Below are 27,761 nucleotides of genomic sequence, written 5' to 3'. Positions count from 1 at the left end.
CATCAATGAGTCCTGCTTACTGTGAGGCTGGATCTAGTCTTGATTTATTAAAGTTAATCATGCAATTAGGATTTTGTCTTAAGATATCATTTTTCTAGAGCAAAAACTATCCTAGCACATGTAGTCAACCAGCTTGTATATATATCTATATCTATATATAGATATAGATATGTATATATACAGGGGTTGGACAATGAAACTGAAACACCTGTCATTTTAGTGTGGGAGGTTTCATGGCTAAATTGGACCAGCCTGGTAGCCAGTCTTCATTGATTGCACATTGCACCAGTAAGAGCAGAGTGTGAAGGTTCAATTAGCAGGGTAAGAGCACAGTTTTGCTCAAAATGTTGAAATGCACACAACATTATGGGTGACATACCAGAGTTCAAAAGAGGACAAATTGTTGGTGCACGTCTTGCTGGCGCATCTGTGACCAAGACAGCAAGTCTTTGTGATGTATCAAGAGCCACGGTATCCATGGTAATGTCAGCATACCACCAAGAAGGACGGACCACATCCAACAGGATTAATTGTGGACGCAAGAGGAAGCTGTCTGAAAGGGATGTTCAGGTGCTAACCCAGATTGTATCCAAAAAACATAAAACCACGGCTGCCCAAATCACAGCAGAATTAAATGTGCACCTCAACTCTCCTGTTTCCACCAGAACTGTCCATCAGGAGCTCCACAGGGTCAATATACACGGCCGGGCTGCTGTAGCCAAACCTTTGGTCACTCATGCCAATGCCAAACATCGGTTTCAATGGTGCAAGGAGCGCAAATCTGGGGCTGTGGACAATGTGAAACATGTATTGTTCTCTGATGAGTCCACCTTTACTGTTTTCCCCACATCCAGGAGAGTTACGGTGTGGAGAAGCCCCAAAGAAGCATACCACCCAGACTGTTGCATGCCCAGAGTGAAGCATGGGGGTGGATCAGTGATGGTTTGGGCTGCCATATCATGTCATTCCCTTGGCCCAATTCTTGTGCTAGATGGGCACGTCACTGACAAGGACTACCGAACCATTCTTGAGGACCATGTGCACCGAATGGTTCAAACATTGTATCCTGAAGGCGGTGCCGTGTATCAGGATGACAATGCACCAATACACACAGCAAGACTGGTGAAAGATTGGTTTGATGAACATGAAAGTGAAGTTGAACATCTCCCATGGCCTGCACAGTCACCAGATCTAAATATTATTGAGCCACTTTGGGGTGTTTTGGAGGAGCGAGTCAGGAAACGTTTTCCTCCACCAGTATCACGTAGTGACCTGGCCACTATCCTGCAAGAAGAATGGCTTAAAATCCCTCTGACCACTGTCCAGGACTTGTATATGTCATTCCCAAGATGAATTGACGCTGTATTGGCCACAAAAGGAGGCCCTACACCATACTAATAAATTATTGTGGTCTAAAACCAGGTGTTTCAGTTTCATTGTCCAACCCCTGTATATATATATATGTATATAGCAGCATACCAAACCCAGACGTGTTTGTGATATTAATACTGTGATGACTGAAGTTTATCATATCTTGCAGCTCTAATTTATAGATTTCATTTTCATGAAATGACCAGAATTGATTTTTCTGACTTCTGATTGATGTTAATGTGCAATGAAGCACATTTTTAAACAACCACTCCTTGATCCTAACATCATAAGGTTGAAACAGCATTTCTAAAGCTGCCTTGATCATTTTTTAATATTGTTTTTTAATCTGAAACTGTGAGTACAAATTAGCAACCATAGCAGCAAATGTGGTAATGAATTACTTCAAGTTTATTTACAGGAAGTCATGGTGGTAATTTAAAAGGCAGAAAAATACATTAAGAAAAAAATCAATTACAGTAAGTGTACATAAAAGAAAAAAATCAAAAAAGTTAATCACATTTTTTGTTACCTTTACACAATTTCCAAGAAGTGAACTATTTAGGAAGTTACATTGCAGTGCAGATATGTAAAGACCGTTAAAAAGCTGAAACAATTAGATAAACCTGCAACTAAAGGCACAATATGTGCAAAAAAGATAAAATGTGTATTTTCCCAGATAAAACGTTTGCCGGTGTACGACACAGTACCTGACGTAAGTGGTGAGGCAAAAAAGCCCAAAATTAATTATGTGCAAATGTATCACTGCATTAATCCACTTAAAAATGTTTTTAAAAACTTTGTGGTTTCTTGATATTTGTGCAGTCGTATTCATTGCATTGTATTCACAAGTTGAGGGAAACAACCACAAATTGAAGCTTTCCTTGTATATAAATGTACTCATTTATGTTTTCACTGCATGCCCTTGCAAATAAAAAACACGATCTTGAATCATTTTGATCATTTTTAAGAATACTTACAAAATACAACGAAAAAGAGACGAGTTTAATCACCTGGCCGAAGTTAGACCTCCTAAAATACTTTATTCCGTTAGGACACCTTCCTGCTCTGATACAACAACATTCTATGAAGTGGTCAGGAACTTACCTAAAAAAATGATACATTGTTCGACAATTAACCAAAGGAGAATAGGCCTAAAATAATTGATCTGACATGTGATCCCCTAATCATTATATATTATTGCACAACACCATACTTTTCATTAAATTACTGCAAACACATTAAATAGCAGCAATAAATCACAGTATGGAAACAGGGAGAATTTTCCACCAGTTAAAAGTCTTTAAAAAGTCGTCTTCTTTTAGCATCCCTGCAAAAGTATACACACCCCTTAAAGTTATTCACTTTTGAATCACATTACAACCACAAACTGTAACGTACTTTTCAAGAATTTCATGTAATAAACCAACACAAAGTAGAGTTATTGTGAAGTGGAAGGAAACGGGTACATGCTTTGCAAAAAATAGAATTCATTTGTGTTCAGTTCCCTTTACTCTAATAGCCTTAAAAAAAACAGAGTAACCTGCTGTTCTGTGAATCCCTCAGAGGTTTGCTAGACAGTATAAACGAACAAACAGCTTCATGGAGACCAGGTAACACAACATACAGGTCAAGTATAAAGTTGTGAAGAAGAGCCAAGAGAATCAGCCAAGAGCCCAATGGTATCTCTGGAGGAGCTGCAGAGATCCACGGCTCAGACAGGAGAATTTGTTAATATGATAACTTTTAGACATGCACTCCACAAATCTGGTCTTTATGGAAGCTGGGCAAGAAGAAAGCTGTTGTTGAATGAAAGCTATAAGCAATTCTGTTTGTAGTTTGGCGCAAGCTGGATAGGAGACAGAGAAAACATGTGAAAGAAGCCGCTACTTCACAATGTTTTTATAGTTGTTGCAGGTCTGATCAGTTCCCAAAAAATACAACGTATCTTTAGAAAGGCAGCTTTGGTAAAAATGAAGATGGTATTTCAGAAAATCTCCCTGGGAATCATTACAATGCAAAGCACTTAAAAAAAAAACATTTTCAGTAAAGTTTTTCCAACATAATAAACTGCAATCGAACCACTTGCATTCCCATCTAGATTTCAGGATCTAGCTTTTGCTAAGATGAAGTATTCCCAAAGCATCCAGATCCTGCAGAAACCTCTGAGAATCAGCTGCTATGTTGCCACAGCAGGAAATTTAAAGCAGTCCAGGATGGAGATGAAAGGCCAGAACTTATCGCTGCGCTGTTTTTATGACCCACTCTGCTGCAGGGTTCAGCTGGAAAAGATCCTTCATATATGTTTCCCCGTCTAAGCATCTCTCCTCTTAGAAAAGGGTAGACAGAGATAAATTATTAACAGATGGATTATCAGGAGCTGCAGTCGCCATGACATTCATGTTTTCTAAAAGATAAGAAATAAAAATTTAAACATCTCAGTTGGGTATTGAACTTACTGATGTTTCCACCACTCTCATAGAGACACAAATCATCTTTTTTCACTGACACGGAACTGGAAAAACAAAGATGAGAAGAGAGAGTTACAGACAACTGGCCAGCAGATTACATTATATTGTAGCAAAGAGAACCAAGTATAGGTGTAGATGTTACCTGTCTTGGCTGAGGAAGCGAGTTAATACATCAGCAGCTTGCAAATCTTCTGTAAGCTGAATCACCATAGATATTTTACTGAACTGTGGTGCTTGAACACGAATAAATCCCTGGGCACTCTCCTGGTAATAAACAGAGACATGCAGAGTAATAAAACCAAACCATAAAGTCATAACCCTAAACATGTGCCTCCTAAATGAGACCTTAGAAATAAATTACTTATCTGTTCAATAAACCGTCAAACTATCTAGGAAACTGTTACTTTTTGGCAAAAAGAAATCACAAAAAAATTCTGTTTCAAGGTCTTTCTCCTGGGTCGGTTGCTTCAATTGTCGTAATATTGTTGAAAAAGAAGAAACAAAAGCCGTCTAATTACTCCTCTGCCAATCAGCCAATCACATCAGAAATAAAAACAAGACTGAGTGAAAACGGGTTGATTAAGACTTGTAGTGCTCTGCAAATGATACTGCAAAGCTTCAGTAAAAATCTACAACATCACCACTAGATGCCACTGTTCCTCAATAGACTAAACATACACTCCAGTCTGTTGACACTGTGGAAGAACCTGCTGGTATCAAAATAAACTGTTAGGATTCTTATGTTGATCTTTTCTCTATTGTGTACAGATGATCCCCATAAAACTGTTCATAATGCAGTATCATTAATTTAATGTAATTTTTTAAACTTTTTTTTTTTAACTTGTGGTTAGCATCAATTTCAAATGTTAACTCTTAGTTTCTAAAATTTTGAATTTTTTCTGTTTTCCAGTTAAATAAAGCTTTAAAAATGACAATTATAAGAGGTTACAATTTTTATGCAAGTTATTTGATAATTACTAAGTATTGCTAAAAATAGTTTACTGTAATCATCTTAATCAAGAACATACAATCTCTCCTACCTCCGGGATAGTTTTATCAACTGGTCTGTCGATGGTTATCTTCTTCAGCAGCTTCAGTACAGCTCTCTCCTTATATAGTTTTCGCTGGTTTACCATATTTTGTTGTCTAACCTGAGTCAAAATGAACTTTGGGATCTGAAAGAGATGGTAATACAGGAATAAAATTGTCCATTACTGCAGGCTGTTCCCACAAAAAATATTTTTTATGAGTAATCAGAACACATCAAAAAGCATCTGATTTACAGATTACAGTCATGTTTACTATCACAAGTTACCGTCCAAAGGAGATTTTGGTATCTTATTAGCAGCCGGACGATGCTGGCTGTACCAGTTGCCATAGACAACTCCTGCTGCTCTGTCACCTTGGACCGAAAGCCTTTGAATATGAAGATGCTGGGTGCCATGACAACAGAGACGTTGTTTAGAGACATCTTGTTCTTGGCCTGCTGGTCGATCACACGCTGAAAAAACTCAACCAATGCCTGCAAAAAAAAATAAAAAATGTACAGCAACATTTTTTACACCTGCAATATGAATTTAAAGGAGAATGTGCTGCTAGCTTCAGAGACTAACACATGCAGTATGTGTTTCCACCTCTGATTTTATCTCCTGTGCCTCCAGAAGGTTTAGTTCATCAAGGTTATTTAAAATCATTGAATTAGGGATGGCTGTGGCTCAGTTGGGTCGCCGGTTCGAACCCTCCCTCTGCCAGTCTCAGTCGTTGTGTTCTTGGGCAAGACACTTCACCTGACTTGCCTGCTGATGGTGGTCAGAGGGCTCAGTGGCGCCTGTGTATGGCAGCCTCACTTCTGTCGGTCTGCCCCAGGGCAGCTGTGGCTACATTGTAGCTCACCACTTCCAGTGTGTGAATGAGTGGATGACTGATTATAGTGTAAAATGCTTTGGGGTCTCTGTGGGTGCAGGACATTTACCATTTACCATATGCATATTCAGCCGAAACTGCTCATATTCAGGACCTGCTGCCTTGCAATGGTTCCCACAAGTAAAAAAAAAAAAAAAACGTCTTTGGCTCTGTTGCATTTAAGATATTGTAGATAGCAAATAATTCCCGTAATTCAGAATATTTTTCCTGAACCATACAACCGGGTGGTCAAACCTCTGGTAAAGAAAACTATCATGGCCTCAATAATAAGTGATTACATGCCCATAACTAACTTAACAATTTTGGCAAAGAGAACTGAAAGGGCAGCTTATCAACAAATCTATTAAATTTTTGCAAAACATTTATTCTTTTCAATGCTTTCCAGTTTATTGGTAAAGGTTCTGAAATACATATAGCTCTATAGCAACGCATCAAAAACCTCTGTCTTAGTTTTAGGGGATCTCAGTTTCTTAATGTTCCTGTAAAGAGCTATAAATTACCTCATGTATACAGTACTGTGCAAACGTTTTAGGCAGGTGTGAAAAAACTGCTGTAATCATTTATTTTCATCAATCAACAAAATGTAGTGAATGAACAAAAGAGAAATCTAAATCAAATCAATATTTGGTGTGACCACCCTTTGCCTTCAAAATAGCATCAATTCTTCCAGGTAAACTTGTACACAGTTTTTGAAGGAACTCGGCTGGTAGGTTGTTTCAAACATCTAGGAGAACTAACCACAGATCGTCTGTGGATGTAGGCTTTCTTACATCCTTCTGTCTTTTCATGTAATCCCAGAAACACTTGATGATGTTGAGATCAGGGCTCTGTGGGGGCCATACCATCACTTCCAGTCAGTCTTGTTCTTTACGCTGAAGATAGTTCTTAATGACTTTGGCTGTATGTTTGGGTTCTATCACTTAGCATTTTGTAAATTGATACAAAAAAAAACAGTCATCATTGATGCTATATAAATAAACTTGCCTTTCCCTACCTTTAAAGTATCCCGATTGGCCTCAGGCAATAATAGTACCAACAGGTTCATGGCATGGAGTTGTTGTTTCTTTGTTGGGAGCTCTTTCATAACACAAAACAAAACACCATGGTCAACCCTCGCAGTAAATAACAAAAATGATGAAAACAGATCAGATACATACTGTTGACAGCAATAAAAGCATTGATGTACTCCACAGTGAGCAGTGGATGAGGCAGGTCCCTGATGAACTGCTTTAAAAGGCTTGCAGCATCGTGCTGCTTCACACGCTTCCACTGAAACGTCCCGTCATAGAAAGACGAATCGAGCTCCTCGCACAGTAACTGAATTTGGGTGGAGTCACAGCAGCAAGCATGCAACATGAGTTAGGGTGAAATCTAGGACAAAAATTCTAGAAATTAAGAAAGTGCCTATGCAAGAAAATACCTTGACTCTAGTGGTTGACCCAGGGATCCGTAGCAAACCTTCAGTGTCTAATCCTTCTTCCTCTACATGACTAATGAGCTATTGAAAAGAGACAGGCGAGATTAAATAAGCCCCACAAGTAAAGTGTAAAGAAACATTTTATTTGGATTCAGTGCTGATGACGTGTAATGTCTTGACTGCACAGGGCCCAACAAAAGCTTCAAAACACTTTAGAATGCCATTTTATTGCAGCTTGTCAAAGCCATTAAGATTTTCCTTCATCCCTACTGTTGCCTTCAAATATCTCCCAGTGACTCTAAATACGACTGTCGGGGTGCTCACCTTCTGCAGTATAAGTGGCACTCTGGTCCCAGGAGCCCGTCGCTGGTCTTGATCCAATACAGTCGTCAGAGGAACAGCAAACACCCCACTTTCTGCACACAAACACACAAAAAAATGTATTTACACACATCAAAACATGTCACAGGGCCTTGCAAATATTTTCAATATTCAGTCCCCTTTAACCTGATGCTCCTAAATAAAATCCAGTGCAATCAATTTCAGAAGTAGCCTAAATAATAAATACAGTCCGCTTGTCTTTAATCAAATCTCAGTATAAATCCAGCTGTTCAACCAGCTGGATGAACAGCCTTTACCAGCTGTTCATCCAGCTGTTCAAGGCAAAATGCCTCAAAACAGTTGTTGGTGTGATAACAGCAAAAGGTGCTTTTATCAAGTGTTAACTCCTATTGGAAAAATGCAAATACAGGTCCTTCTCAAAATATTAGCATATTGTGATAAAGTTCATTATTTTCCATAATGTCATGATGAAAATTTAACATTCATATATTTTAGATTCATTGCACACTAACTGAAATATTTCAGGTCTTTTATTGTCTTAATACGGATGATTTTGGCATACAGCTCATGAAAACCCAAAATTTCTATCTCACAAAATTAGCATATTTCATCCGACCAATAAAAGAAAAGTGTTTTTAATACAAAAAACGTCAACCTTCAAATAATCATGTACAGTTATGCACTCAATACTTGGTCGGGAATCCTTTTGCAGAAATGACTGCTTCAATGCGGCGTGGCATGGAGGCAATCAGCCTGTGGCACTGCTGAGGTCTTATGGAGGCCCAGGATGCTTCGATAGCGGCCTTTAGCTCATCCAGAGTGTTGGGTCTTGAGTCTCTCAACGTTCTCTTCACAATATCCCACAGATTCTCTATGGGGTTCAGGTCAGGAGAGTTGGCAGGCCAATTGAGCACAGTGATACCATGGTCAGTAAACCATTTACCAGTGGTTTTGGCACTGTGAGCAGGTGCCAGGTCGTGCTGAAAAATGAAATCTTCATCTCCATAAAGCTTTTCAGCAGATGGAAGCATGAAGTGCTCCAAAATCTCCTGATAGCTAGCTGCATTGACCCTGCCCTTGATAAAACACAGTGGACCAACACCAGCAGCTGACACGGCACCCCAGACCATCACTGACTGTGGGTACTTGACACTGGACTTCTGGCATTTTGGCATTTCCTTCTCCCCAGTCTTCCTCCAGACTCTGGCACCTTGATTTCAGAATGACATGCAGAATTTGCTTTCATCCGAAAAAAGTACTTTGGACCACTGAGCAACAGTCCAGTGCTGCTTCTCTGTAGCCCAGGTCAGGCGCTTCTGATGCTGTTTCTGGTTCAAAAGTGGCTTGACCTGGGGAATGCAGCACCTGTGGCCCATTTCCTGCACACGCCTGTGCACGGTGGCTCTGGATGTTTCTACTCCAGACTCAGTCCACTGCTTCCGCAGGTCCCCCAAGGTCTGGAATCGGCCCTTCTCCACAATCTTCCTTAGGGTCCGGTCACCTCTTCTCGTTGTGCAGCGTTTTCTGCCACACTTTTTTCTTCCCACAGACTTCCCACTGAGGTGCCTTGATACAGCACTCTGGGAACAGCCTATTCGTTCAGAAATGTCTTTCTGTTTCTTACCTTCTTGCTTGAGGGTGTCAATAGTGGCCTTCTGGACAGCAGTCAGGTCGGCAGTCTTACCCATGATTGGGGTTTTGAGTGATGAACCAGGCTGGGAGTTTTAAAGGCCTCAGGAATCTTTTGCAGGTGTTTAGAGTTAACTCGTTGATTCAGATGATTAGGTTCATAGCTCGTTTAGAGACCCTTTTAATGATATGCTAATTTTGTGAGATAGGAATTTTGGGTTTTCATGAGCTGTATGCCAAAATCATCCGTATTAAGACAATAAAAGACCTGAAATATTTCAGTTAGTGTGCAATGAATCTAAAATATATGAATGTTACATTTTCCTCATTACATTATGGAAAATAATGAATTTTATCACAATATGCTAATATTTTGAGAAGGACCTGTATATGCCACACTGATTTCTTTTTTGTAAAATATTTTGAAAACTGCGTCGTTTTCCTTTCCCTTGTGGTCTATCACTTGAAAACTTAATACAATGTGCAGAGGTTTGTGGTTGTGATGTGAAAAAAACTTAAAGGGGTATAAATAGCTTTGCAGGGGACTGCACTTTTTCTTTCTAGGCAACATTACCTTTGCTCTTCACTCTGCCAGGTTTATTCGCCTTGACGTCTATCCCAGCCGTGTCAAACAGAGCAGTCATCTCTACAAGCACAAGTCTATGCACCTGAAACAGGTATCAAAAACATTTTCGGTTTGCCATCTAAAAAATGGTCTTTAACTATGTGTCCATACAGGGTGTATGAAGGGTTGAAGGGTTTTACCTTTCTCATATCCAAAGGAGACAGATCTCCCACTTTGGTCTGACCCGTTTTATCTCGAAGGAGCTTAAAGTTCTGAAGCAAAACAAAAGGAATAACAGTGGGGCAAAGAGTTTTTAGTAACTGGAACAAAATATTTTTAAAAATCTTGCCGGCATTTGAACTAGGTCTACAGAGACTCAACAGCACACTTGAGCTCAGTGTCTGTTTCTGCTATACAAGCGTCAACCACTAGATGTCAGTACAGCCAGTGAGGGCTTCTGAATAACAGACAACCTTGCTCTCTGCTTATAAACATGAAATAATGCTGAAATTTTATTTTATAGAGCATTGCTCTTTATTGTAACAACATCTATAAAAAAATAACATAGTTACTGTAAATTGTAGTTTTAGATATTCTAAAACTACAATTTACAGAGAATTTTCCTTATAGGAACCAAGAACTAAGACACTTTATACACAACTTTTTTCATTGATGTGAATTCCGCTTGAAAAAAAATACGTAAATTACAGGGTCATATCAGGGTTGTGCAAATTGTATCCAAAGGTGAACCAGACCTTTAAAGGTTAACAATTCTCCTCCTGATATCTTCCCTGGTTTCTTTTTTCCATGAGGTCACACAAGGAAGGAAGTGTTTCCTTAACTTAAATGCTGGTAACCCCTCAGAAGCATACAAAACCATAACACCATCATTTGAGCTTTACCAAATTGCCTGAATGCATATTAATTTAAATAAATCTAAGCTTCTGTATTTAAAGAAATAGAGTAATAAAGGATTTTTTTTCTTTTATTATTTTGGCATTTAGAAATAATTTCGGTAATTTGGAAAAGGTTTAGTCTAATTTAATGACAGAAAGAGAGAAATAAAAGTTACGTGACTTTTTTAGACTGTGTGTCAAAAGACCTGGTTTCAGCTGTATATGTCTCAATCCAATGATTAACAATTATCAAAATTAATTAACGTTAGTAATTTAACGTTAGTAATTTAATGCTGTCCCCTGGCAGGGGAAGAAAAGCTCAGAAAAGCGCTGACATGTTGAAAGCATGTTAAGGCACCTCTGGATACCTAACAGTAATTGTGTAAAAAGTTTATGTCTCACTGGAAGTTTGTCATCGGTGGAGTTAAGGCTGCTGGTGACCTTCAACCTCTGATTATTGTCCCGGTAAGAGAGCGCCTGCTCCGAAAACGCCACTTCTACGTTCAGTTCTGTCTCAGTTTCTGCAGAGAAAAATGCAGAAATAAAATAACATGACAAGCAGTTTGGTTTAAATGCGTTTGCACTGATGATATGAAACTACCATGCATTGGCAGGCAAAAAATGTTTTTATTGCTGTTTCCTCTCCTAGCATATTAGTCACTGCAGCAGACAAAAAGGAAGTAAGAAGGATCTGTTGACTTTTAACTACTCTGTTGGAAAATTACCCACATTTACAAGGCTTCACATGATTTCTGACTTACTTACAGAAATGCTATACTAAACTATAATCATGTCTGCTTTTTCAGTAGATATAAATCTTTATAATCACCTGAATCTAATTATGATAGAAGCAACTTCCCTAAACTTTTTTGTTTAATATATCAGTCATTAATAACACTTCCTCTAAGATTCTGCAGAGATTTCTGTTACTGTGTTGCTTCTCTTCCTGGTAGACACTACTGCATTAAATAGAATCAGATTCTGGTCCTTTGTGTTGTGATTAAATCTCAGTTCCAAGGCAGACATTTATCTGGGCCTGGTTTCGCCAACTCCATGCTGACTAATCCTGAATGTGTTTTATTCAAAGTGAGCGAGCTGCTCATACCAGCAGTAGTATCTTTGAGGTTTGGAGGCTCTTCATCCTGCAACAAACATAACAAGAGTGAGACATAACTGTGCAGAACACAGTGTTAAAACATAGAGCAACATGCTGCTTTCGAATGCTGCTCAAGTTGTAAAAATATTTATTTACAGAAAGTAATTTAACGAGAAACTCATCAGATTTCTTACAGATAAAGTGACATATTTAAGGCATCAATGTATCTCAAAATTTGATGATTATGGTTAGTTAAGCTAATAAAATAAGATAAGTTAATGAAAACCCAAACCTTTTTACATAAATGCAGAATATTATATAAGAACAATAAAACAGATTTTTAAACCAGAAATGTTGGCCTACTAATGTCCATGTGTTGTACATTATATGCACCCATAAACCTTTTCCATGTATACCGCATCAATGCAGAGTGGCATGTGGGAAGCCCTAATGCTGGCCTTCAACTCATCTGCATTGTTGGGTTTGGTGTCTCATCTGCAACCTGATCTAACCCCGATCAAGAATCTATGAGGTTGTGGAGATTCTGGCCAATAAAGCACACCATGCTTATTAAACCAGGTGTTTGTGTTTTTGCCAGTGTGGGTTGGTGCCAAGTCATGCTGGAAAGTCCAATCTGCATCTCCACAAAGCTTGTGAGCAGAGGGAAGCATGAAGTGCTCTAAAATATCCTGGTAGACACCTGCACTGAGTTTGGACTTATAAAACACAGTGAACAAACACCAGAAGATGAGAGGACACACCAAATCATCACTGACTTCACACAGTTCCTCGAAGAACTTGAATTCTCTGCCTCTACATTCAGTTCCAGACTCTGGGGCCTTGATTTATAAAAGAAATGCAACATTTACTTTTATGAGAAAAGAGAATTTTGGACCACTAAGCAGGTGTCCAGTCCTTTTTCTCCTCAGCACAGGTAGGACACTTCTAATACCATCTGTGGTTCAGTGTGGCTTAACAGAAGGAGTGCAACAGTTAAAGCTCATGTCCTAGGTATGTCGATGTGTGGCAGCCACAGTCTACACCTTGTGAATTTCACAAACTCTTAAATAGACTTTGCTTCAATATCCTCCCAAGGATGTACTTATCCCGGTTGCTTGTGCACCTTTTTCAAATAGACTTTTTCTAAAACACTGCTTTCTTCCACTAAATTTTCAAGCATCTTTTTCAATGATCTTTTTGGCTTACCAGTTTTGTGAAGTATGCCACTGATTGGCAACTAGTCAACAGTCTTCCCTAGATTGTGTAGCTTGTGTATCTTTTTGTATAGGTTGGGTGTATGAAGGTTCTTTATATCCACCAATGAGGCTTGTCTGTCAGATATTATTAGAAGGCCCACATTTCTGTATTTTTTTTTTTAACCATGAGTAATGTGGAATCACATTTTATAATAATGCTCTGAATAAATTGAAGCTTTTATTTTAAAGAGTATCTGGTATTTTTATTTTGAAAGTCCAAATTAATCCCTTATTAATGCATCTTTCCATTACAAATTTGAAACCTACTCCTAACAATCAAACATATGGAGTCATTTATTTTAAAAAGTATCTATTAGCTTCACCTTAAAATCATGAAAAAAAAAAAAACACTTTTTCATCTCTATTGTAAGACTAGTAGGAAATCTGAAATATTCTCCGTTTGTAATCTCTGCTATAAAATAGCAAGCGTTTTATCTTTGCCATGCCATGGACTACTCTCTATTGTAGAGGAGAATAATTATGTTCTTTTAAAAGGAGCATAGGAATAAAAGCTATATTGGAAAACATATTGTTTTCCCTTAACAGATAACTAAATGGATAGTGCAATATTTGCAAATAGTCATTTAAGAACAAAAAACAGCTATCCAGGAAACAGTCTATCTTGACTCTGCACCTGAAGACAGTCTTGTTTCTGGGACACATAACAGCTACAGCAATACCCCCAGGAGTTTCTGCACCTATGCAAGATATTGTCTCAAGAATAACCTTATCAGGAAAAGTTACTCTGAATAAAGGCAGCCAGCTTGAAAAACAGTTGACTTGTTGTGTTCTTACATTATCAAGAGCCTGATTATCTTAATTTCTGCTACATAATGAAACACCAAGAACATTTAAAGTTCCTGGTTGCTGTTTTTGGTAGTATTTGTAGTGTTTTACATGACTCTACAACACTAACATAATACCACCAATCTGTGTGCTGTTCACAAAACATTTTGTCTGTGTCGACTGTTAACATTTTGATTTCAGCAGTGATATTGCTCACCTTTACCCTATCATTTATTTATAAAAAGATTAATCATGCAAAACCGGAACCATTATGTTTAACCACCCTTTTAGTCTGGCCATAATTACATTGCAGCTAAACATCACTTAACTAAGCTTTCTAACATTGAAATTATACCTTTAGAGTTTAAATCTGAAAAATATGTGTCTGTTAACTCTGCAGTATATGCTTTGGCTGTATAGATCATATAAAGACATTTTAACATATATGTTGATATCCTGATGTGTTATTCATCGTGTTACCTTTTCAAGAGGTCTAAATATATCTCGAACATCAGGGAAGTGTTGGCGTTTGCGTTGCCGCTGCAGCGTCTGCTGGTAAGACGACACACGACGTTGCACAGCGGCAGCCTGCGTCCTGGTGAGGGTGGACAGGAACACGGCGCTGTCTTCTTCCTGTCAAACAATTGAGACCAGAAATAGAGCAAGATATCTGTTTCATCATCTGCCCTTTACGCTTTGATTGTCATTGACCTATTGTGAATCTGTACATGTTGTTTATCTGCTCACCTGGTCGTCAGCTGCCAAGGAATCATCAAACAGCCGTGCTAACCCTGCCTCTGTGAGCCACGCCTCCTCATGCTCTCCTTCTAAAAGACAAGAAAAGGTCATTTTAAAATGTATTGTAACAAAGGGGAGCATAATTGCCACCTTCTGAAATGAAAAAGCCATTTTTAAAGTTAAAATTTCTTCCTTTTTTAACCTAAAATTTAAAAGGAGCAGAGAAGGAAATAAGGAAGGATAAATGGATGGATGGATGGATGGAATAAAAAAAAATTTCCATAGCATTTTTTTTCTCCATACGTTAAACCGTTCCGGCCTATAAGAATCTTGATTACATAAAAAGCAAAAATGCCAAAAATGCATGTGCTACAGGAAACAGATTAATAACAGACATAAGTTGACAAAGAGATCATACAGAAAGAAGCTTTTACTCCTGAGAACAATAGACTATTAGGGTGAATATAACAGGAAACAAACAGACAAAGACCGCATTCCTACTGTGAAATGACACGAGAGCAGTTTGCACAAGTCAGAGCTGGCTTTTAGTTATTCCACAGCTTTAAAGCTCGTGTCAGTAAATAACCTAAATAAAACAAAATTATCTGAATCACGGACAAAATTACAGAAAATAAACCGCAACTGACTTTTTGACAAATTATATACACGTTTTGACAAAGTCCAAGAGTTCTGGTTTGGCAACAAGTTTCACTAAAAGAGGCACAAAATGTCAGACAAGCTTAGTGGCAACATGTTTCCTTACATAAGGAGGCTAAAGGGAATTTTCCCAAGTCCCATATCTAACATTCAGATCATGACTAAAGCCACACACACACACACACACACACACACATTCCCCAACTAGCCTCCCTTCTCTCACTGGATCATTTTTTAAACACTAAATCTACCATAGAAGAAACATCTGTAGATTCTAGGACATTTAAGAAGATGAAGTTTAATTAACATCTCTTAAATGGAAACAGTGTATCACACCTTCAGGGATTTTCTGCTGCTCCTCCTCTTGAGATTCTCCGTCTCCTCCCCTCCCTGGTCCTCCCCCTGAGCTCTTGATGTTCTCAATCTCCTTCCAGTAGTCGTCCATCTCCAGCTCGTCCAGGGAGTCCTTTGTGAAGTGCAAACACTCAGGGTTTGGAATGTACACATTTACAGCTTCAAGACCTCGTTCTTTTTTCTGCCCTCAGCTGAGGTTGTCTTCCTTCATATGTTCCCAACAAAAAAAAACCTCCAGGACCTGACGCAACAAGTTTATGGTGGAGAAAAAAACAACCACAGCCTGTCAGAACAAGCTTCTGACAGAAACTGATAGAGCTTGCAGTATCAAAACAAAAATATTTCGTAAGAAATACTCACAAATTAAAGCCCACTTATAAGAACACCAAGAATGCATTTGCACAGAGCCATATATCACTTCAGAAATGTAAAAATAGATGGTTTCAGCGGCTATTGGCTCAGGACCTTATATGAACATTCAATAGAAATATACTCCCAGTCAACAGGTGGCGGAGAAGACACAGAGAACAAAGGACAAAGTAAGGTAAAATTACAAGGAAGCATGGTTGTTTTGAGAAAATTGCTGTAATCAACATTGCAACACTCGAGACAACAGGAAGATAAAATTGTGTCGAAAGACAACAGAGTTGACAAAACAGCCCACAGTCGCCCCCAATTGAACTGGAGTGTGAAACCATACACTTATGAGCTAAACACTGCAGCACAGCTGATCCAAAATATATGATATAGGAGTGCAAAACATTATTTAAACATGATATGAACTAGAATTGTTGATGGTTGAGATGGTGATTTTACTTGCACTAAATAAAAAACAAATATGCACCAGTCCAATTTCTGATCTCCAGCTCAACTAGTGTGTCTTAGCCTTGGCCTCCATCTGTATTCCCTAGAAAGTGTAGATCCATACCTTAACATTTGCAAATCTAACATGTTCCAGGCCAGACACAGGTTGAAAGGTCAAACAGGGCAACTTTGCTGTAATATGTTCAGCCTTCCTGTTATCTACTGAAAGTCTTGCTCTTTCTCACTCTCTTGTAGCCTTAATGAATCACAGACATGTCTCTGCATGTAGGAAACACTGCTTCCTTTCCAAAAAACATCTTCTTTCTTTGTGCTTATCCTGACTTATTTTTTAAACAACTCACTGATACTAAAGATAGCTTCCACATGGAAAATGACATTTCTCTATAGCCTGCATTGGTTCACAGACTTTAAATGTTTAAATAGCTAGAAGTAAAAAATCAATAATACAAACCAAACCATCAATCTGCCTTCCCTCCTTACCTGAGAAAAGCTGCGCTGGCATGTAGGCTGTTTGCGCCTGGAGTTGAGACTGTGACTAGAGTATGGCTTAAGGCTGGTAGATGGCTGGGACCCAGGGTGAGCAGCGGAGCTTGAATTGAGGAGCAGAGATGAGTCAGTGCTGCTTGTTCCTGTACCACCGGTGGCGGATGAAAGACCATATTTATCCTCTTCATGTTGTGCGTTTTGGTTCTGCTGAAGACTGTATTGGCCTGTTTTGCGACTGTTAATGAGACACAAAAAGGCACAAATATATATAAAAGATACAAATCTACATCTGGCGACCTGTCCAGGGTGTATCCCGCCTCTCACCCATAGACTGCTGGAGATAGGCACCAGCTCCCCCGCGAACCACTATGGAATAATCGGTAGAAAATGACTGACTGACTGACAAATCTACATCTTTGCCAACACTGTAGCACTTGTCTCACTTGCAGCTATGCACTTTGCACCATGTTTATCAGTGACATTTCAATTTATGCACACTGATCATAAAAATATTCCTTGATTTCAAGTATTGCATTGTCTGAGAACTGTTTACATTCAGCCATGTTTTCTTGGACTTCTATTTCTGCAACACAAATCTGTGAGTGAGTGTCAAACAGAGGTGGGGTGGCCAAAGGTTGAAAGTACAGAACAGCCAACCAGCATGTTGAATTTTCAACCAGGCTGCCAATGAAGGCAGCATCTGCTAGGAACAAAAATAGCACATCTTGTGCTCCTCAACTTTTGCTTTGCTACATAAACACATCAATCCCAGTCAGTCCATCGATGTACAGTACATTAATGTTGCTCAGCACAGCCGAGACAGAGTGGACTGCTCAGAATAACCGATTGTTAGATGAAACCACCAGAGCATGATATTCAGTAAACAACTTAATGTTTGCTCAGCTAAAATCAAGAGGATGCAATTACACAAGTAATGGTAAAAAGTATTTCCCCCCTTAAAGATTTCTTTTTTTTTTTTTTTTTTTGTCACACTTACATGTTTTAGATCAATCTCGTTTTAATAAAAGCTAAAAAAAACATGTTGAGTAGATCCAAAAAGCCCTCTTTAAATGATGATTTAATTTATAAAAAGGGAAAAAAGCTATCCAAACCAACCTGTTCCTATCGGAGAAAGTAATTGTCTTTTAACTAGCTACACTTAGGCCCGATTACCACCAGACCTGCATCAAGAAGTCGCTTAAAGAAAACCTGTCTGACAACATGAAATAGGCTAAAAAGATCTCAACAAGGAACACATTCTGCACCATTTTAGAAGAATTCAGGAGCAACGTCATCAACATCTATTAGTTCGCAAACCGTTAAAAAGCCATTTCCAACTATTTGGGACTCCAGCAAACCACAGTGAGAACCATTACCCACAAGTGCAGCCAACACTGAACAGTGGTGGACCTTTTCCCCAGAAGTGGTTCATCTAAAATTACTCCAAGAGTTTATCAAGAACTCAACTACGATGTGATAAAAGAACTGAAGGCAAGGGAGGTAAAAAAAACAATTATTTTAAATGGAATCTAAGGGTGACCAAGATACAATACAACCATTAGATGTCATCCAAATGCAAACCAGTTGTTTGGGAGGTAGACCAGGAAAAAACATCTTCTATCCTACAATCACAAATGTAAACATGTGAATTTCTACATGAGCTCTACTCGGACTCTACCTGGAACCACTTGCTTTGGTCAGATGAGACTATAGGCCCCATTTGGTAATTACCACGCAACCACAAATCCCACATTCCTGTTCAATTTGTACACAATGTAAATCAAGGTGCTAAAGTTGTGGGCCTTTTGCGTATTTAAAGCACACAGCTGAGGTATCTTACAACTGTGTACACTTGTTCCACACTCTTATAAAATCTGTGTGATATTGTAGTAATGCCACAAAGAAAGAATTTATTTATTTTTACACACCATAGGTGTCGATTACTGTGGAGGGCACTGTATATGCAAAGCATAATTTAATACTTATAAGAAAAACACATTTTTAGAAAGTCACATAATGTCACTTTGTAAAAACTCAATCTGGCGTGTTGAGTCATTAGACATTAAGCATTTGGAGATATCGGATCCTTGCTGCTTTTGTGGGCTACAAATCTAAAAGCAATCCGAGAAGTCTTGTAAGACTTGGTCTGAGTAACAGAAACACTTCTAGTGTTAAACAAAATCGGTTCTCTAATTTCATCACTAATGGAAGCAAAGATTTTTATAACTCATTACGAGCAATATGAACAGTTTGTCTTTCCCTTTCCATGCCCTGCAGCTGCAGCTGTGGCAGAGCAGATGACGTAGTTGTAGCCTCCCCCTAGCTCTGTGGGGTCTTTGTCATGTTCCAGTCAACAGCTGCTGAACGCGGGCTTTCACCTGTCACGTCCATCTACTTGCATATCATCATCTATTCAAACACACAGTCGCAAACAACTAAACTCGCCAGCCGAGCTGTTAAAAAGAAAATCCCAGGACGCATAAACAACAGAAACTGGATGCATCAGTATGACTGGAGTCACCTAACAGGAGAAACACGTGCAAGTTTGAATTGTTTTCATTATATTTTACACTGTAAGCGCTGGTGTCTGAAAATAGTTCACGCTGTAAACTGATCTAAGACGGATTTTGTGTAAAAAAAGGAAGATTTTGGTGTAGTTATGGAAGTGCTTTAAGGAGCTCTGAAAGCCAATGCATACGAAGGAAGAAACTGAGTTGATCTACTGTATTAATTAACTTAGAATTACCAGCAGAGAGCATTAATCTGAAAGTTCACTCTGAGTAAGGTCTGCATACCATGGCAGAAACTCAGTGAGTGTTTTACTAAGAATAAAACTCTGGTAAACACACATGCTCTGATTAGATATCTTACCAACTAGATAGATAAATACATTTTATTGTCATTGAATGCACAAAACAATACAGTGAAACAAATCACAGCGCAAAAGTGGCTCGAAGATATAAACTTTACAGTTAGAATGAGCAAAAATAAATAAAATTTAAAAATATAGTAAAATACACTATATAGATTTATATATTTAAAAGGTCAATGTATCTGTGTGTCCAGTCATCATTACAGTCTTTAACAGTCCCTTAGGACCTTTTGCCTGGCTGTCCTCCACTTCAGAGGGGTTACTTAACAGACTGAGGAAGTAATCACCATTATTTTTCTTTAGCAGCTATTTTATTTCAAAAACCTCTCCTCTTGTCTTCTTCTTCTACTCCCAACTTTTCTCTTTCCACTTGGAACTTTTCTCCCTCCTCACGCTGAGATAAAGTTTAGTTTTCCGTGACCTCTGTGTGCATATTTACATAAACGTGAGCCAATCGGTGCACGTCAGCTAAAATGATATCACTTGTATGGAATTGCAAAAATATTCCCGTTATGCTGATTTACTATTTGTTTTAAATCTAGTCAAAACACTCCAGCTCACTCAAACAGGAGTTAATCATTTACATTCCCCGAGCTTTAGTGGTAATTATAGTTCAAATCATAAATCAGAAAATAAAAAGGACACATACCCGAACATCATGCAGTGTCAGCTTCTCGTTTATGAAGTCAGGCGTTACACATGCATACCTTCACAAAGCAGAACAACATCAAGAGACTTCTCAGCTGTTCATCTTAAGGTCTTCAGTTTAATTTCATTTAAAAAGAACAACCTTTCTGTGGTTGATCAGTTGAGTTTAAAAACCTTTTGTTCTGACAGAGAGATTAACACGAGTCTTTTATCTTTCAGAAGCTACAGTTGTTTTACTGATTGATATAAGAGAGCTGAATTAAGTCAAGCTCAGGTGATAATTACCAAGAATGACACTGCCTCTTTCTGGACTGCATAATGCATGCGCTTTATTGTGCAACAGGTCTTAAAGTGTATTAGCTTGAGCCATTATGTAATACTTAATGATGTTCTAATAGTGGGGTTTTAAAGCAGCAATGGTGACAACATCAATTTAGTTAGAAATTAAAAATAATTATCACAGACATCAGGTTGTTACTTCCTTTGGAGGTAAACAACTGAAGCTCCTTTTTGGAGAACAAAAAGGTTGTTCTTAAACTAGAGATGGGCACTTACTGAAATGTTGTCGTTTGTCATTATCAGAAAAAATTGCGATCGGGAAAAAAAAAGTGATTTATCCTGAAATGTTTCCAAAGTCTGTTCCATGAGATCTATAAATAAATTTCAATGAATTTGAAAATATGCTCAAATGAAATGAATGTGTTCTCTTTAGCAGTACCACTTCACCTTTTAATATAAATGTTGTGTTGAATTAGCCTTTTTGATAATGGTTTGTCTTTGTGTGTGTGTGTGTGTGTGGTTCTGACTGCCTAAAGTGACAGATGTATTGTTTGAAAAAACTGATAGATTTTTAGGTACTTTTTATCGTCACTTTTGTCATTATCGCAATAAAGGAAGGGAGACAGGGAATTAGTGAGGAGTATACAGAAGCGACTTAAAGTTGAGATAAGAGACAGGAAGAAGCTGGAGAACAAGCTCCATCAGAGATGTGTGGTCAGGGATGAAGAAGATCACAGGCTTCAAGCAGAAAGAGGATCGCAATGAACTAAACACATTGTTCAATAGGTTCAGTTCAGGAACAAGCTCAGCATCCTCCTCTCCTGCCCACAGCCAAGCAGACATCCCACCCTCCTTTGACCCACAGCTGTCCTGTAACACCTCAAATGTTTTATCTTCCACCTCAGCCATGGACCCCTCTGCCTCTACATGTTTGCCGTCGACCAAATCAGAAGATGCTGATGCTCCCTTGGATTCTCCCATCTACCTGTGTGTCTCTAGAAGTTAGATAATAAGACAACTAGAGAGACTGAACCAGAATAGGGCTGTAGGTCCAGATGATGTCAGCCCAAGAGTTTAGAAAAGGTGTACAATTATGTACACAGAGGTTTTCTGTTATTTTGTCCTATCTGTTGTTTGTATCACAATAAAAACAATAATCCAAGTTGTAAGGATGTTCTGTAAATGAAATGGTGCAAACTCTCAAACAATCCATTTTAAATCCAGGTTGTCAGGCAAGAAAACATGAAAAATGCCAAGAGGGGTGAATACTTTTGCAAGCCACCTTTTTGGAAATAAGGTCATCAGTGCTTATAAAGGAAAACACCAAGTACATTTTTACACATTTATTGTGACCATATTATGTTTACAATCGTAAATCTGACAGAGGTTACGTGGGCTGCTCCTGTGAATAAAACCCACACAGTTTCACACTTAATGAGAACAGATGACCTAAAAAGGAAAACAGAGTTGCAGCTGCTCTAATCTTTGTACCTTCATCCCCCACACACCTTTGATCAGATGCCAACAAAGATAGAGGGTGTAAGCAGGTGGGTGTGTGTGAGTGGGGGGAGCAGAGAGGAAACACTTTCATCCAGGAAACTTTCAGCACTGATGAGCTGAAAGTAAGTTGGGATCTGAGGCAATGGCTTGTGCTGACAATTGATCAGTTTGAGTGTATTTTTCTTATAAAAGATGCATCCATCTGGTTCTTTTTGACTGCTGTCTATTTTCCATATTTATGCCTAACCTGCCAACTGAGTTTTACTCTGTTACCGTATTTTCCGCACTATAAGGCGCACCGGATTATAAGGCGCATAGAATAGAAGCTACTGCAGTCAAACGTTTGACTGGGGTTGCGTTATGCATCCACTAGATGGAGCTGTGCTAAAGAGAATGTCAACAAAACAGTCAGATAAGTCAGTCAGTCAAACTTTATTAATACACTACAAACCAGCGTTCTGATAACTCCATTCACTCTCATGGTAAGGTCTCCTCTACATAGAAATCTATTGAATAGAGCCAACCGCACGTTAGGAATGCATTGGAGTCTATGAAGTTGAAGTTGAAATCAAACGTTAGTTAAAACGTGAAAGGGAACTTTTCCCTGATTCAGTAAACACGTAAAAGAAACAGTTTGATGCACTAAATCAAACGTTAGTACATTCACAATATAGTAGCGTTAACTGTTGAATTCTCTCGCTGCTGCTCTATTCCCATGTTCGACTGCGTAGCTGACAGCCCTGAGTTTGAACTCAGCATCGTAAGCGTGTCTCTTGGAAGGTGCAATTTTGGGGTCGTTATACACACACAAGTGGTGTTGGACTAGGAGGAAGCACAGTACAGGTGTTTACCGCTATTACTTCGGCGACGCCCCTGACTACGGTAGTCGTAATGCTGCAAGCGGTGCGGCTTTGTAGTTTACCAGTCGTACTGAAACATTTTGACAGAGCGCCGTGTACAACCAGTATGGATCAACCAATTAACCAATTGATCCATATATAAGGCGCTCCGGATTACAAGGCGCACTGTCATTTTTCGAGAAAATTAATGGTTTTTAAGTGCGCCTTATAGTGCGGAAAATACGGTACTTCGATTTTATTTCCTTGTGAGAAAGAACAAAAACATTAAAAGTCTTGAATCATTTGTCATCACTAGTTTGTAGTAGTTTACTGCAGCACGACTACCTTTTATAGTACATACCTTGAGTTGATAGTGTTGAAGAACGTATACTAAAAAAAAGTTCTTGTACTTTTTATTTCTTTAAAATCAGTGTATGTAAACTTGAGAAGGAAATCAAATTTTTATTTCAATTAAAGAAATGACTCCTGGGTGGGACTTCTCATCTACACTACAGGTCAAAAGTTTTAGAACGCCATTCTCATTTAATGGTTTTCTTTATGTTTATGACTATTTACGTTGTACGTAGATTCTCACTGAAGGCATAAAACAGTAAATGAACACATGGAATTATGTAACAAATGAAAAATTGTAAAAGAACTTTAAATATGTTTAATAATTTACATTCCTTAAAGTATCCGCCCTTTCCTGAAATGACTGAAATTTTAACCTTTGACCGTCTCTCAATGAGCCTCTGGGACAGCAAAGGGTGGCTATTATGAAGAATCTCAAATCTAAAAATGTTTAGAGTTATTTCACACTTTTTGTTTACCAAATAATTTCATGTGTGTTCATGTAAGATCTTAAAAGTCCAATCCCATGGTACTCAAACTGTGCTACAAGCACCACTGGTGGTTCTTGGGCTGGCTTTAGTGGTACTCGAGGACACTTTTAGATTAGTTACTTAAAAGGTAAATCCAAAGCACTGACAGTGATGCAGTGAATCAGGAACAGGCACTGTGGTTAGAAATGCAGTATTCCATCTATTTATGAAGTAAGAACTTGGTTAGGGTATCAGAGCTGACCTATGTTTCCAAGTTGGAAACAAACTCAGTGAGCAGGCTAATTTCTACAAGCTACTAACAACTTCCCAATACTTCTTACAATCCAGCACGCTAGCAGCAAGGTCAAAGGAGATTCTATGAGTACAAAAGATTTAATGAGATACAAATAACCAGAGATGATAAACCCCTTTTTATTTATTATTTTAGTTTGGCTATCACCACGTTTTAAATGTACTGGATTTTGAGGTCAGAGATGGCCACTCGTAACGTTTCAGCAAACGTTTTTAACGTGGATCTGAAAAATTTAAGTTCTTAGTAAAAATAAAACGCAGGATCGCACCCCATTGTCCAATCAGTACCAAAGGATGAGATTTTTTTGTTCTTTTTCTAAATCATGCTGAACAATTGCTTTTAAATATCAGTCAGTGTGGTGGTACTTGGAGATCATTTATATAATAATTATATTTATAGAGGTGGTGCATCTTGCAAAGACTTTCAGAACCACTGGTTTAATACATTTCCTGTCAGTGCATTAACCACACAGCACACAATTATTCATACAGCAGGTGGATTTAGGTTTAAAGTTACCTTCACTCAACCAAGAAGTTTGTTTCTAATAGCCAATTATTAAAATCTGTTTTTCAAGCCAGGCTTCTTTAAATAGAATACCCTCTCCCAAACAAACTAGTAGCAGATAAAGTTTTGATTTCATTTCCCTGAACAAATAACAGAAAGTCAGTTTTATAAGCAGACTTTGTGTGGGTTGAGCTGTTTACTGCCCTAAATCATGAGCCTGATAATTTTGTCACAATGTAACGGTGCCCTAACTCCTTAGCCAGAAGCAGGACCTAGGGGAATGTAAAACTCTTACTGGTGCAGGAAAATGTGGGCATATTTAAAACTTTTTAAGGCTTAAGAAGCGAGATGATTAAATTACAGCATATTTTTCTTCTCAGATATTCAGATATTCTTTTCTATTTTTCTCTATATTCAGATATTTATTTTTCTATTTTGTTTCTTTTTTTCTGGCAGATGCAGGTTCAGAGGAGGTTAAGACCTTGCTAATGACCTTCATTAAGAACCATGTGAATATAGAAATATAAAAAAGTCTTGTTTTTCTTTAACAGCCACAGTTTACCAGCAAAGAATGGGAGAGTTTAGGAAATCAATGATCTACGTAAAACCAATGAAAGGAAATAAGTTCTGCTTGTGTGTGGCATTTGTATTTCAGATCAACAGATGTCAGCTGGCCCATTTGAAGACAAGGCCCGTCTCTGTACCCCCCCAACCATCACAGTTACCACCCTGAACAATGACCTAATGCTTGAATACGTGATCTGCCCTTTAGCTCTGATGAATCCGTAATATACAATCCATCCTAGTCTTTCTAACTTTCCAGACAATTTGTCATTCTTGATCATCTTATTTTATGTGTACTGTATTTCATGTGTTTAAGTATCTTAATTAATGCAAGAGAGCTCAGTTTAGCCATTTAAACTAAGAACAATAGCCTTTTGAAACTTTGGTCTGGCAATGAAATCCCTCTGCCCAACTTCCACACTTCCTTCCATTTAAAGGACAAAGACAACACCGTGCAACACCCCAAGCAGAGCGTAACCCAAGGCTCCTTAGAAGCTTATGGTCTGTTTGTTTTACATTTCCTGACCTGAAGGAAACAATGGTCACCAAACGCAGCTTCACACAGGTCAGACTAGACGGGACTCGCACACTCTGCTGACGGAGGTGAGACAAAGGAAGTCTGTAATGTGACGCTTCTTAGCAATCCAAGCAAGCCATCTGGATCACACACATCTCCATTATATATACCACGCTCACGCGGTTAGGTGTAGCTATCTATACCACAAGCGTACTGGTTTTTTAAGCTTTACCACATCGGTTTGCTACGCCGATGCACCAGCATCACATCTTGGCAGGGAAAGAACAGACGAGACAGTTCTAAAAACTTACGACTATGTCTTGAAAATAAGGTCTTCGCTCAGTGTAAGAAGCATTAAAGGTTATCACTGCCAACAAAAAAGAATTTTCAAATTCTTTTGAAAAATAGCTCAAGTCCAGTCAGATTGGATGGAGAGCATCTGTGAACATTAATTTTTGAGAATTGTCAGGGATTTGCCATTAAATACAGGTGAGACCTTGTGGTTGTTATCCTGCTGGACGGTGAACCTCTGTCTCCATATCAAGTCTTCGGCAGTCTCTAACAGGATTTCTTCCAGGATTACCCCACATTTAGCTCCATCTATCTTCCTATCCACTCTGACCTGGTTGCCTTTCCCTGCTGAAGAAAAACACCCCCACAGCATGGTGCTGCCATCACTATGTTTTAGTGTGGGGATGGTATGGTGATGTGTATTGTCAGTTTTCAGACACATGCAGTGTTTTGCCTTTTGAGGGTTTTATTTGTAAAAATATTTTCAAACTTTGTATCCTACTACGTCACATTGAAGTTTGTGGTTGGAAAGTGACAAAATGTTGAAAAACAAAGACATATGAATACATTTGTACTGTATTAAAATTATAACTCGTGGATAAAAGATGCAACAATTAAAAAGACAGAAAGGAATGCTTTTTGTTGAAATGCTTTTGATGCAAGTCTCCCAGATGGTTTTGATATTAAAATGCTGGTTTAGTTTGATTCACTTCACACGGTTTTGATTTCATATGAGGGCATTAAAGGTTCCTTCAGCCCACCGTTTTTAATTTATTGTTTCTTTTGTTTTAAAGAGATGGAACAAATGACCCAATTCTTCAACTCTCTCATATGGAGTCAGTCTATAATTATTTTAAACTACACAGCAATTAGATCGTATATAATTACTAGGATCAGAGCTAAATGGACTAAGGAACCACATAAATCGTATTAACCGTAGACCTGCAGGGGTGTGTGGAAGCTAGGAATGAACTATCTTTGTATGATCTTGAACTGTTAACAAAATCAAGGTGAACCTGCTGATTAGAAAAAAACATAAACCCGAGGCCAAGGGTGGAGCTGCATGTTCCCATTAAGTGCAATAAAATCTGCCTGCCTGTGGTGCAGTTTAGCGGGTTACACACCGCTGTTACTTTATTCTGCAGGATGCACTTCGCATACTGAGGAGCCTAACTTTCCCACCATGTCAGCACATCCATGCAACTCAGGCTGCATAATGAGGAGAACGCCGACCTTTGCCCACATGCTCATAGCCACACAGACACACTTAGCTTCGTTTAGCTCCCACTGAAGAAACTAACTAAAGGGTCACGGTTCCCACCTGAGCACGTCGGACTCCCGGTCCGGAACCGGCGGACAGCTGGAAGTGGAACCACCACACAGTCCCGTTTGCGGCAACAGCTCAGCGTTGCTTTGGTAACCCGTTAAAACCACTCCTTGAGACTGGTGCCGACTCATGTTTCTCCTCCTCTGTCTCACACACGGCTGACATCCGATCAATAATCGATAGGTGATCTCCCACTCCACTTTTGAGCCTATCTGTGTAGGCTTTCCACTCTCTGTTACCGACTCCGCTCCGTCCGCCTCTTTTTCTGGCTTCCTCTGGTGTGTTCTCCCGGAGCGGAGGAGCAAGACTGGGGCTGGATTACACAGCTGACCGCAGCTCAGGGATTGGCCGAAACAGCAGGTCAACTTTCCGGAGACAACACCGCCCCCACCTGGTGTAAGAGAGTACTGAGGATTTTCCGCTGGGAACAGTCTGTTTAGAGTAGAGCCCAGAATTATTCGTACCCCCTGGCAGATT

General features: G+C 38.8%; 1 protein-coding gene across 1 annotated transcript; it reads right to left on the bottom strand.

Annotated features, from left to right (window-relative positions):
• Positions 1 to 1,756: 1,756 nt before the first annotated feature.
• Positions 1,757 to 27,607, bottom strand: arhgap18 (Rho GTPase activating protein 18). Its single transcript, XM_047388610.1, has 18 exons — positions 27,279 to 27,607; positions 16,804 to 17,044; positions 15,481 to 15,610; positions 14,497 to 14,576; positions 14,230 to 14,382; positions 11,717 to 11,753; positions 11,014 to 11,132; positions 9,916 to 9,987; positions 9,725 to 9,818; positions 7,504 to 7,595; positions 7,183 to 7,260; positions 6,920 to 7,079; positions 6,757 to 6,839; positions 5,155 to 5,361; positions 4,880 to 5,014; positions 3,982 to 4,103; positions 3,828 to 3,883; positions 1,757 to 3,697 (listed from the first exon to the last, which is right to left on the bottom strand). The coding sequence occupies exons 1-18, from the start codon at positions 27,413 to 27,415 to the stop codon at positions 3,606 to 3,608; spliced, it is 2,088 nt and encodes a 695-aa protein (XP_047244566.1). The 5' UTR covers positions 27,416 to 27,607; the 3' UTR covers positions 1,757 to 3,605.
• Between the last annotated feature and the right edge of the window lie 154 nt (positions 27,608 to 27,761).

Source organism: Girardinichthys multiradiatus, chromosome 15 (assembly GCF_021462225.1).
Source record: "Girardinichthys multiradiatus isolate DD_20200921_A chromosome 15, DD_fGirMul_XY1, whole genome shotgun sequence".
Taxonomy (NCBI): domain Eukaryota; kingdom Metazoa; phylum Chordata; class Actinopteri; order Cyprinodontiformes; family Goodeidae; genus Girardinichthys; species Girardinichthys multiradiatus.
Note: the sequence above shows the minus strand (reverse complement) of the source record. Positions and strands in the feature narration are given on the sequence as shown.